At 36.9% G+C, this 13,215-nt stretch overlaps 1 protein-coding gene across 5 annotated transcripts in view; it reads right to left on the reverse strand.

The window, feature by feature from the left end:
• myo1b (myosin IB) overlaps positions 1-13,215 on the reverse strand; it is an 84,060-nt gene that overhangs the window by 20,403 nt on the left and 50,442 nt on the right. For all 5 annotated transcript variants that reach the window (XM_059499585.1, XM_059499589.1, XM_059499587.1 and 2 more), the window contains exons 8-13: positions 7,905-8,003; positions 7,270-7,373; positions 2,778-2,925; positions 1,664-1,782; positions 692-778; positions 138-203 (exon numbers count right to left, since the gene is read on the reverse strand). In XM_059499585.1, coding sequence (XP_059355568.1) covers positions 138-203; positions 692-778; positions 1,664-1,782; positions 2,778-2,925; positions 7,270-7,373; positions 7,905-8,003 — 623 coding nt within the window. The remainder of the gene's footprint in view (positions 1-137; positions 204-691; positions 779-1,663; positions 1,783-2,777; positions 2,926-7,269; positions 7,374-7,904; positions 8,004-13,215) is intronic.

Consider the following 13,215-nt stretch of genomic DNA (forward strand, 5'->3'; position numbering starts at 1 on the left):
TCCAAAAATTGTGTTAACAGTATGGGTGTGTTAAGCCTGGAAACCTGCCTTTGCACGCATCTGATGTAGATCAACAGATGGAGATGACATGGATTTTATGAGAAATCGTTTTCAAAATTCCAGACCAAATCACTCACCTCAAAGATTTCAAAACCATAAATATCCAGAACTCCCATTACTTTCTTGCGTGATTTTGTTTGAGCCTGATTGAAAAAAAAAGAATGTGAGTTACAAGGCAGAAATCAACTCGCTCTAAACACGAATATGTGAAATGGTGCTAGCATGGTTATAAGCATTTCTTGAGTACTTTCACAGCGTATCATTCAAGCTTTATTTACTTTATTTAAAATCAAGCATCAGATTCATGCAATGTGGAATTTAGTGACAGGGTGAAAGATTTCACCATAGATATTCAATTATTATTTTTTTTTATTCATTTAGCTGACGCTTTTATCCAAAGCGACTTACAATTGCTATATGTCAGAGGTCGCACGCCTCTGGAACAACTGGGGGTTAAGTGTCTTGCTCAGGGACACATTGGTGTCTCACAGTGGATTCGAACCCGGGTCTCTCACACCAAAGGCATGTGTCTTATCCACTGCGCCAACACCACCCCAAACATTACACAAAATTTGTGTTAGTGACTTTACAGCAATCAATAAAGATTCAGTGAAAATCCAGAGAGACATACCTTGATGCTCTCATTGATTCGGTTCACCAGCCAGCTGAACAGTCGGCTGTAGAGGTTTTTGGCAAGAGCATCACGAGCGTAATAGGCCTAAAATAGAAGAAGTCTCAAATTACAATCAATGTCCTGAACATCTGAATTACACATTATCTATACAAGCAAAAATATATTGATTCATTTTTAGTTCCAACTTCCTCCATGACCCATGGCTGTAACAAAATAGTTTTTCAAACTCATGTGGCCTGGATGCAAAAGTTCTGAGGAAAAGTTAGGCCCAATCCCAATTCTACCCCTTAGCCCTTCCCCCTACCCCTCCATTTCGCGCATTCACGTGAAGGGGTAGGGGTGTCTCGATTCTCTTTTGGTTGGAGGGGAGGGGGTAAGGGGAAGGACCAGATAGCCCTTCAAACGAAGATTTTTCGAGACCACACTTCAAAGGAAGGGGTATGAATTATCTCGGAAACTTGGCTGCTACAGCAAACAAAAAGACACATAAATGTAAGTTTTTTTTGGCATCGATAAATATTTTAACGAAAAGTAATCATTTGTTTTATGTTACATTCAATTGTGAGTTCATATTATGTAACTCAAATGTTTGCAAAAAATCGCTAATATTTGCTAACATCATATTACGGGCTGCATGATAGTGCCACAGCATATGTCTGATCTATAAAATAGAATTGGGATTGGGCCTTAATCTATCAAAACTTAGTGGTTAAACTCTTAACAACAAGATGCTATGGCAAGGACACATTTTACAATTTGCTAACTGGACCCCTCGGCCAGATGATAGTATTGCAGTGATCAAGCCCTCAGATTCATATCCATTCCAGTTGCCTTTAGTGATATTTGGCCTGCAGTATATTTATATTACTAATTATTTTGTTAGCTTGAAAACATACTTTTATTGTACAAAGTAACAATAAATGGTTAAATGGAGTTAATCCTGCAAACAAGGAGGGTGTGTGTGCTGACCTGAGCCACATTGAGTGTGGTGGACACCTTCTCCATCTTGGCCTCCACGGTCCGGTAGCTGAATGCTCTTTCCAGCACGGACTGCTCGATGCCCAACAGCTCACACATCTCCTTCAGGTCTGGGACAGGAAATGCAAAACAAACCCAGGCAGATCAGAATAAAGAACTATTTATGGATAGACTAGACAATGCGTTATGTAATTTAAACAAATTTGACAATTGCAAAAGATAAACAAACTCTCCGGAAGAAAAAAAACTCTATTAGTGTCTTTAAAATTAAAACCAACAATCATTCTGATCAAAGGACTGTCTCTCAGAATCTACAGGTCAAGGATAAGACTGATACATGTTAAGCCCCTTTCAAGGAGTTTAAGCTGAAGACTATTTTAAAAGTGCTTCTCTCCAGTGGTTTTAAGAGGATCTGGACATCAGGTATACATCCCCCTCATCCCACAGCAGCTCAATCCGTCTCATTTCAGCCTACAGCAATCAGGTCAAAAGGGCAGAGGAAATCACATTACTGCTAATGGGTTAAAGCACAGCAGACAAACCAGACGCTGTAGTATATATAAATGGAGGTGTTGACATGGATTGTGGTGTTTAGTCTGGGTCGGCCTGGCAATGGGAAACTACAAGAACAAGCAGTGATGAGTAACACTCATTTGCAGCACATATATCTGGGTAGTTGACATTTTGCAAATACATAAAAAAATATATATATCATTATCTTATGCATTCATGGTACATGATGCGAGGGTTATCTGGGTAAGTACCAGTGTGGTGTTGATTGACTGTGTACAACCAACTGCAAGCTAATCCTGTAAATGACTCTTGACATATCAATAGATGGCAGTAGTGACCAACCTGGTGAGCAGATGAAGGCACTGTTACATACAAGACCACAGTACCTACTATTTCTCCATTCACATTAATTTGGTTTTCAGTGCTTGCAAATGTTTGTGTCATTGTATCATTAATAGAGATTATGATTTCTGATCATTCACACTTGAAAGTTTCTTGGGCAGTGTACTTTCCTTTACAAACCAAACGTTTAAAAAAACAAATTATTTTAAGGTTTGTATGGGCAATGCTTTTGGAAGAGCCTAGCACTCACCGTTCTTGTCCTTGATTCGACTCTCATCGAAGCCATTGCAACGAGATTCTGGTTTGAACTCGAGGTTCCCCAGTTTGAGAACAGCAGCCACCAGCTCCAGCACTGACTGAACCTCATCCTCCATAAAGCCCACAATTTGCATGGCATTCTGGGAAAACAGAAGAGAAAATAAATTTAGTCAATAGTGGTCTGCTGATGGACATTTAACGTGGCAGTACATATGGTGACGTCTGTAAAGTGATCGACTGGCCCGTAACCACACCACTAATGGACAGCCTGAGGGTGTTGAACAACTTTCCATCACACCACACACAGTCTGTCAAAGAGACAACATTAAGGATTACAGCTGCTCTTAAGAATAACTTGTATTTGACAGCTTTTAAAAATCAAGGAAATAAATCAGGAATAAAATATTTTTTATTTAATAAATATATATATTTTATATATATATATATATATATATATATATATATATATATATATATATATATATATATATATATATATATATATTTATCATTTACTCACCCCCATGTTGTTGCAAACCCAACTGAATTTCTTTGTTCTGTTGAACACAAAGATATTTTGAAGAAAGTTGATAACCAATCAGTTGCTGGAATCCATTGATTCCATAGTACAGTTTCTGTACTATAAGTCAATTGCTACCAGCGACTGCTTGGTTATCAACCTCCTTTTTCAAAATAACTTCTTTTGTGTTCAACAGCTGTACAAGTTTGGAACAGCTTTAGGGTAAGCAAATGATGACAATTTTCATTTTTGTGCGAACTATTTAATATTGTTAATTTATGGGTGTACAGGGAAATAAGTAACATTTTTCAATTTTACAGTAGATCTAGCCAATAGAATCATCAGCAGCTTATGATTTATCATGTTCCTTGTGCTTCCACAATAGCTTGTGTTAATATTTGTTCTCGTGAAGCCATAAATTACGTTTGAAATGTCATGGAATCGCTGATAATAAACGTGCAAGCAGTTCACTGGCAAAGTCAATGGTCTAAAGGCCAGAGATAACAGTGCGTGAGCTGTACAGGGCTGAAATGTGACAGCTATATGACAAACCAATAACTTTCTTTATCTCCGAATAAATGGTAACACAATTGAATTCTTCCACTCTTTATATATATATATATATATATATATATATATATATATATATATATATATATATATATATATATATACACATACATACATACACATACAGTACATACACATATATATATATATACACACATACAGTACATACACATACATATACATATATACATATATATATATATATACACATACATATATACAGTCGTGGCCAAAAGTTTTGAGAATTACATGAATATTAGTTTTCAAAAAGTTTGCTGCTAAACTGCTTTTAGATCTTTGTTTCAGTTGTTTCTGTGATGTACTGAAATATAATTACAAGCACTTCATACGTTTCAAAGGCTTTTATCGACAATTACATGACATTTATGCAAAGAGTCAGTATTTGCAGTTTTGGCCCTTCTTTTTCAGGACCTCTGCAATTCGACTGGGCATGCTCTCAATCAACTTCTGGGCCAAGTCCTGACTGGTAGCAACCCATTCTTTCATAATCACTTTTTGGAGTTTGTCAGAATTAGTGGGTTTTTGTTTGTCCACCCCCCTCTTGAGGATTGACCAAAAGTTCTCAATGGGATTAAGATTTGGGGAGTTTCCAGCCCATGGACCCAAAATTTCAACATTCTGGTCCCCGAGCCACTTAGTTATCACCTTTGCCTTATGGCACGGTGCTCCATCGCGCTGGAAAATGCATTGTTCTTCACCAAACTGTTGTTGGATTGTTGGAAGAAGTTGCTGTTGGAGGATGTTTTGGTACCATTCTTTATTCATGGCTGTGTTTTTGGGCAGAATTGTGAGTGAGCCCACTCCCTTAGATAAGAAGCAACCCCACACATGAATGGTGTCAGGATGCTTTACTGTTGGCATTACACAGGACTGATGGTAGCGCTCACCTTTTCTTCTCCGGACAAGCCTTTTTCCAGATGCCCCAAACAATCGGAAAGGGGCTTCATCGGAGAACATGACTTTGCCCCAGTCCTCAGCAGTCCATTCACTATACTTTCTGCAGAAGATCAATCTGTCCCTGATGGGGTTTTTTTTTGGAGAGAAGTGGCTTCTTTGCTGCCCTTCTTGACACCAGGCCATCTTCCAGAAGTCTTGGCCTCACTGTGCGTACAGATGCGCTCACACCTGCCTGCTGCCATTCCTGAGCAAGCTCTGCACTGGTGGCACTCCGATCCCGCAGCTGAATCCTCTTTAGGAGACGATCCTGGCGCTTGCTGGACTTTCTTGGATGCCCTGAAGCCTTCTTTACAAGAACTGAACCTCTTTCCTTGAAGTTATTGATGATCCTATAAATTGTTGATTTAGGTGCAATCTTAGTAGCCACAATATCCTTGCCTGTGAAGCCATTTTTATGGAACGCAATGATGGCTGCTTGCGTTTCTTTGCAGGTCACCATGGTTAACAATGGAAGAACAATGATTTCAAGCATCACCCTCCTTTTAACATGTCAAGTCTGCCATTCTAACCCAATCAGCCTGACATAATGATCTCCAGCCTTGTGCTCGTCAACATTCTCACCTGAGTTAACAAGACGATTACTGAAATGATCTCAGCAGGTCCTTTAATGACAGCAATGCAGTGGAAAGGTTTTTTTGGGATTAAGTTGATTTTCATGGCAAAGAAGGACTATGCAATTCATCTTATCACTCTTCATAACATTCTGGAGTATATGCAAATTGCTATTATAAAAACTTAAGCAGCAACTTTTCCAATTTCCAATATTTATGTCATTCTCAAAACTTTTGGCCACGACTGTACACACACATACATACATACATACACATACATATATATATATATATATATATATATATATATATATACACATACATATATATATATATATATATATATATATATATATATATATATATATATATATATATATATATACACACACACACACATCCACACATACATATATATACACATATATACATTTATACACACATACATACACACACATCTATATATTTTTTTCATGTTAACAAAACAAGCATGTCATGTCTAAGAATGAACGTTCTGCTGAGTTTTGTATATTTTAAACAGCCTAGCATAAATAGCAACCATCCTCCCTCGTGGAAGTGTTTACTGTCTCCTACACACAGAGCCTTATTTCTGGCATGTTTCTAATTAATTAGATTTGACTCCCCAGGCAAGGGGTTAAAAGACGGAGCCAGAGTCCCAGCACATGCTGAGTAAGGGTGTTCTGATGTCAGCACAGAGCATGGCTTAGGCCTATTGTTCATCAGAACTGCACTGTATTGTCCGATACGCTGCTGAATTCTGGTCAGTTTAATGTGGGCTGCATTGTTTGCTTGGACACAGATGTTCTACACTCATTTCCAGAAGACAAGCAAAGAACAGGGCTCCACAATAAAGATGACCCAAAGGTCTGGGTCCAAACAAAAAAAGGTTTGGACTAGTTGATGGAAAAGTCACTTGTCTTAATGGGCCAGAAAATAAAATAAAAAAGGCAGCAGCAATGTCACAAATTTAATATTTAAGCACATTATGCATTGGTTCCTGTGTTTTATCAGTGTAAATGCACTACTTTTCAAGTTTGGGGTCAGTGAAGATGCATTAAATTGATCAAAAGTGATGTTAAATACATTTTTTATTTTACAAAAGCACAACTATTGCAGCACAACTGTTGTCAAAATTGGTAATAATAATAAATGTTTTTGAGCTGAAATCAGCATATTAGAATTATTTCTGTAGTATGTGACTCTGCAGACTGGAATAATGATTTTAAAAATTCAGCTCTACATTACATGAATAAATGACATTTTAAATTGTAATAATTTTTCACAATATTTATTTTTATTAAATTTGACTTGTGTCATGTTTAAAAACAAATAGATAAAAATAGATAGTAAAACATTTTTGCATAAGTCAGAAGCAAAATATGTTTTTAAAAAAATAATTTTTTGTCTCCAGGCCAGTGAGGCAAGAGTCCAAAGGAAGCAAAACTACTGGCTCAACAAGGTCTCCGCACAACAAGTTTTCAGAGTGACAATAAGTGTGCATGAGAAAAACAGAAGCACTGATTCTATTTACACAGTCAGCTGTGAGCAGGTGGAATTCCCCCTTAAATCAACTTCCCTGTCTTCAAGTAGAGGCTTGAATGAAGCTGAAATTACATAATGACACAAGGCAAATCGCTTTGTTCAGATCAGACTCCACCTCAGTGGGTAAAGGGTGATCTTATCCAGTTAAGCCAGGGAGATAAGGTGCCTTGCTAACTTCTCATCATACAGGGTGCTATGTATCTGAGCTAATCCCAAGACAGTTTGAACCAATGACACCTGCTTATAAGTGTCAGGAACCAGCTACTGTATGTAGTGTGTGGCAGGCCTGAAAGAAAACTTACTCTAACTGTTCTGAAGCTGGCAGCATCGTCCAGTCCATTGACTGTCGCCGAATCCAGGCTAAGGTAGTTGTATTTGCTGAAGTCTCGGTCCAGCTTCAGTTTTTCTGAAAGAAAAAACAATTCGAGCATTAATCGAGCATAGCACTCCCACACACAGCTCCAACACACTCGCCTGGAAGTTTCTACTGGGTCTGAAGACCTTGATTAACTGGTTCAGGTACGTTTAAATAGGGTTGGAACTGAACTTTGCAGGACAATGGCCCTCCAGGAGCAGGATGGGGCTACCCTGCGTTATACTCTCCTTAGTTTTGATGTATCAGCCATTCATTATGACCCAGTTGCTATCAGATTATGTTACATCTATGTGGTATTCTGCTCCACTTACCCCTTTGATGCCTGAAATCCAAGCCTTTTTTGGTGTTCTCTTTTATTAAAAATGTCAAATAATGACTATGCTCTAACTAACATTATACAAATAACGAATGAACCATAAATTCTGTTCCCAGAGTCTTTAGCTCAGGTATGTTACAGTGCAATCCAGCAATCTTTTCCACACTATTTTCTGAAAGCCACTGAATGAATTGTGCTTTGGAAATGCACATGTAATCATATAAACTCTGCAAGTGGTCTCTTACTGAGCGTGTCATCTGATGCTCCAGAAAGCAGCTGGTAGAAGATGTGGAAATTCCTCTCACCCCTGGGCTGCTTTACTACACGGGATTTCTCCAGAAGATCTGCGAAAGGGAAATATGAAAATATGAAAAACACAAAACATTTCATGAGCATACTCAGCTGACTCCGCTTAAACGGGGAGCAACAGAAGGGTTTCTGAGGTTAAAATTCCACTCATTTTATCCACAGATAGAAAGTTAAGATAATGTTTCAACTTAAAAGACAGGCCTAACATGAGCTACAAGGCTGTCATGCACACAAGTTGTTTTCAACTTCATAAATAAATAAATGTTAATTGTGGAATTCCCAGTGAAGAGATCCATACAGATGAAACTGGCTATAGACAATGCTCTCCTACTCTGAACAGCAAATTTCAGAGAAAAACAATGGTGTTTTCCTGTTTATAACAGATTGAATATTTAGGTATCCATGGTCAAGTTTTCATTGTTCATTGTATTCAGATTGAGACAGGAAGTCTCACAGGAGATATTCATCTATGGGGAGAGAAACATGTCACACCACCCACGCTCCATCCAGATGTGTGCTTATTAGAAAACAGCAGCATAACCCAAAGTCTTGATTAGCTTATCATCAATAACATTTATTAGCTTGATATAAGATATGAAGCATTGTTTATAAAGCAACTCGTGCAGCAGTATCATCTATGAATTAAAGCACCAATAAAACCTTTTTAATCGCTGAGGTTTATTTGTAGCAATAGCCAAAAAGAAAAACAATGTATGGGTCAAAATTATAAACTTTTCTTTTATGCCAAAAAGATCATGTTGCATGAAGATATTTTGTAAATGTCCTACTGTAAATATATCAAAACTTATTTTTTGATTAGTAATATGCATTGATAAGAATTTTATGTGGAAAACTTTAAAGGTTATTTTCTGTTTATTTTTTTTTATTTTTTTGCACCCTCAGGTTCCAGATTTTCAAATAGTTGCATCTCGGCCAAATATTGTCAGATCCTAACAAACCATACATCAACGGAAAGCTTCTTCTGCTATTTATACCTGATGTATACAACTCAATTTCGTAAAAAACTGACATATAAGGCTAGTTTTGTGGTCCAGGGTCACATATACATACACTAAACTAAAATGTCTATTTTTAAAAGCAAGATGGCAATTAGCAGCTGTCACTTCCTGTTTTATCTGATGCCTGTCACAGCAGTGGCTTATTGGCTGTGGGCCACAAGCTCAGTAATAGTTTATAGCCCTATTAAAGATCCCCTGTTGTGGAATCTACCCCAACAATAACCAAATATCCCTTGCCTCTCTTCTCCCCAATCCTCATCTTTAACTTCCAGAGATAACTCATGCTGTCTGGTGTAAGAGTAGCGTCTGAGGCAGGATGAGTCTGAGGAATGCAGGAAAAGTTCATCCCTGAGGGGACTCCACTCTGACCTTCCACCTTCTGTACACTCGCAGACCTTTGTTATTGCTTTAACACAACTCCAGTAATAGCCAGTAACTCCTGTCCTCCAATCAAAAATTAGAAGTCGTTCTTCTCTGCATTGATTTGAATTGACTTACTCAAAAACCTAGCAAGCTGCCTTACTGCGAGCTGCCTTTTATGTGGCGATTCACACAGGACAAATTATTGCATATAACCCTAGAGCAAGATAACTGAACAGAATGTGCCATTTTAGGGGATTTTCTCCTATACATTGTTACAAATAACTAAGTTTGATATTGAAATATTAAAATTAAAGATATTAAAATAAGTATTCTACATTTAGTGTATTGTTTAGTCCACTGTTTTTAATCCAACCTCACTTTGTGGCAAAACTGTTTTGATTCGCTTTTTTGATTTGATATTGATAATTTCAGTTTAGGCTGCTCAGTAGGTTTAAGAACAGAGTTCTGGGAATAAAGTCTGTTTGCTCAAATCATTTAAACAGTTTCTAGTGAAGAAAATGATGCTGTATCAGATGACACTAAGACTGCTTCTTACTTTGGAGGAAAGCCCTCAGGCTTCAAAGCAGTCTGTAGCATCCTTTTATAGCCTGTATGTAGACATGAAACTTGGTTGTTTTGAAGCAATCACAATAGATTCTATTGTGCAGACTATATGAACAGCAGGGGCCAATTGCACGAGCTGTGCATAAGCAGGCCCACAGCCAGCTATGAGGTCACAGAGGTCTGGGACCTCTGTAAATTGTTCATGTTCAAAAATATAATTTGTTCTCTGAATGACGAATTTGCTGTTAAAGTCCTCATATTGAATGTCTTTATATGTCATTTATAATTCGGTTTAATTCAGAATGTTTATAGTCCGTGGTATGAAAATGATCGCTACGAGACGCTGCCGAAGTGAACGAGTCTTTGGAGTGTTGTGAGCGAGAGCAAGGACACAGTCGTGTTGCCAGATCCAGCTATTATAAGCGGATTATATTGGCTTGTCTTTTCCACTTAATTTGACACTTTAGAAAGTTACTAAATTAGGAAGTTGCGGTTTAGGGTCAGCGATATCTTTATTTGATTATTACTGTTTATTTCATTTATTTAAAGGATTTTGTTTATTTTAATATCAATAACTGGCAACATTGTATCACTAGCACTTAAACTAATATATATATATATATATATATATATATATATATATATATATATATATATATATACACACACACACACACACACACACACACACATACATATATATATATATATATAGAACAAGTAGTGTACAGAATAAAATGAAATACGCAAACAGTGGCCATTAAGAAATCTATGCTAAGTCATTCAGTATAGTAGTTAAACTTTCACAAATCATGCTATAAACATTCATAAGAGCACTAGACAATGTTATCAGCTAAATAATGGTTATAAATAAAAACTACAACAGCAATATGTACGGTTGCATGAATAATAAACAACTGCTAAAATTATCCACCCCATAAATATAGTAAAGTATATATAAATAATAGGGTATAATTTAAAAATGAACATCCCTCCAAAACAGAGAAAACATCTTTCACAAACATCTACATTTCTGTATCTTTTAAAGTGTTAATGGTGTATATAATTTGTTGTATTTATAGGGGTTATTATAGTACAATTCTATAATAAGGGGGCCATATAGAAAGGAGGCGGCAGGATCAGGCGAACATTTTAAATAAAACTTTAATAATAAAATAAACCCCCTCGTGGACAACTGCCGCACACAAACCAAAATCAAAACACAAAAATAAAGCCAAGGCCAGGTCCTCTCTCATCCTTCACTGTCGTAACTCTTCTTTTTATCCTTCCAGAGCTCCTCCGTGGGACTCGAGACCGGTGAGTGGCGCAGGTGTCGCTCATTTCCAATTACTCCACCGGCCTCGACTCGTCCCACGGCTCTCGGCCCAGCTCCACTCGTCACAATGATATTTACACTAAGTGCAAATAGCTACAGATTCTATTTACACTGTGTTAAAATTTTACTACTTATTACAAATAGTGACAATTATCTGCACCTCAATATTGTAGTACAGTACACTGTAATACAGTATGCAATATTAATTTGAGTGTAAATTTTAATTTTAATTCAAATAAATGGATGCCACCCCATTGGGACAATAAAGCCCTCTATAAACCTATCCTAACCCTACCCGATGCTTTTTTCAACTTTATTATATTCTTCATTTTCATTGAAAATAAATGCTTTTCTGATGTGATTTGAAATTTTAAAAGGGAGAAAAAAAGTTCCCCAAAAGGCAGATTCAAACCCAGGTCGAACACGGCAAAATGAACCCGTCACATGTTTTAACATCTGCGCCAATAGAGCTGATGATTGTTGGTTGTCCTTTGTAGTGTTGACTAGCCGAATCACATGTTGATGGGTCGAGTAAGTGTAAATGGCTTCAGGCAACAAAGCTTAATGTAAATAGACACTCCGTTATAGAAGCCCCCAGAACCTCACTAATTTTCAAAGCATGGCTACGGCCATGTGCGTAAGTTAAACTTAACCTAGTTTTGATATAAAGTAGAAGTTACAACTTATGCACTAGAAATTTTTTTTGCATTGCACCATTAAACTTGAAACGCAACTCTACTTATTGACAAAATATTTACAGAAATTTCAACCAGGAGTAACAACTTTTTTTAACACAAATTTGACCTAAACAATGCACCTCTATGTACATCGTTCAGCCTTGTGCATGTCAAACATAACTCGTAACAAATAAAAGTCAATTTATTTGGTGTCATTAATTAATGATCTGTCCAATACTTATAAATATATTTTACTCTTTATTAGTGTCTAATGGATTGAAGTCTGTCATCTAAAACAAGCGCTTATTGTTGCAATTCAGTCAATCTGCTGTTTTATTCAAACTGTTATCCTGATCGGAGGTTTCTGTAAATATTTGGTTAATATGTAGTTTATTAATTCAAATGAATATTTGTGCCATTAGTTATTTGAGGCAAAATAAGTTAGTATGCTATTGGATCATTAAGGGTAAATGCCGTAATACTGAACTACACATAGTTACGTTCTGTTTTAAGAACAAATTAGGAAGAGAGAGTTACAACTACTTTGTGTTCCTGAAATTATGAACGACTGGTGCAACTCTACCCAGACTTCAGTGAAAACTCTGGGTCTGTTAAAAGCTTTTCTAATCATAGTAACATTTTGCTCCCACTTCCTGTGTCTTTCGCTGTATATGTTTGTGGAGTCAAAATAAGAGATAACTGAAAAACAGGTGAAGGTCTTGCTATCCTCAAGTAAAGTCACTGTGTTCATATACCCAAGCAGAGGCGTTTCTATATCGGAGCTGAAGGGGTAATTGTCAAGTGAAGTAATTCTGTGCTGATCCAAATATCAGCACAAAAAAAAAATTGTCAATTAGATCTAGTGACTCCCCTGCATGTGATGGAGTGCTGTAGATAAATCACATCAGCATCATTAAGAGTGGGAGACCGATCGGTTCTACTATCTGATCGACTGGTTATTCAAACTGCTGTACTATATAGGTTACAAACTCTCATCAAATCAATGAGCAAATGGACAAACTGTGTCAACTGCTAGAGGAAGTTGCTGTGGGATTAATTATCTCTCAATTATCTCTCCATGCCAAATGGTAGCACTTTCGTTTCCATTTAAAGATTTTAAGGTAACTTGTCATAGTGGCATAAATCACATTTTTGACCAGATAAATGTTTCTACAGTTTAGAAATTGCCTGCTATTTTAGCAATTATTTAACAGGTTAGCTGACATGTAAAAAACAGATGCACTCTCAATGTTGTCAACATTATCATTATTCAATGTTAAAATATATA

The sequence above is a fragment of the Carassius carassius genome, chromosome 19 (genome assembly GCF_963082965.1).
Source record: "Carassius carassius chromosome 19, fCarCar2.1, whole genome shotgun sequence".
Taxonomy (NCBI): Eukaryota; Metazoa; Chordata; class Actinopteri; order Cypriniformes; family Cyprinidae; genus Carassius; species Carassius carassius.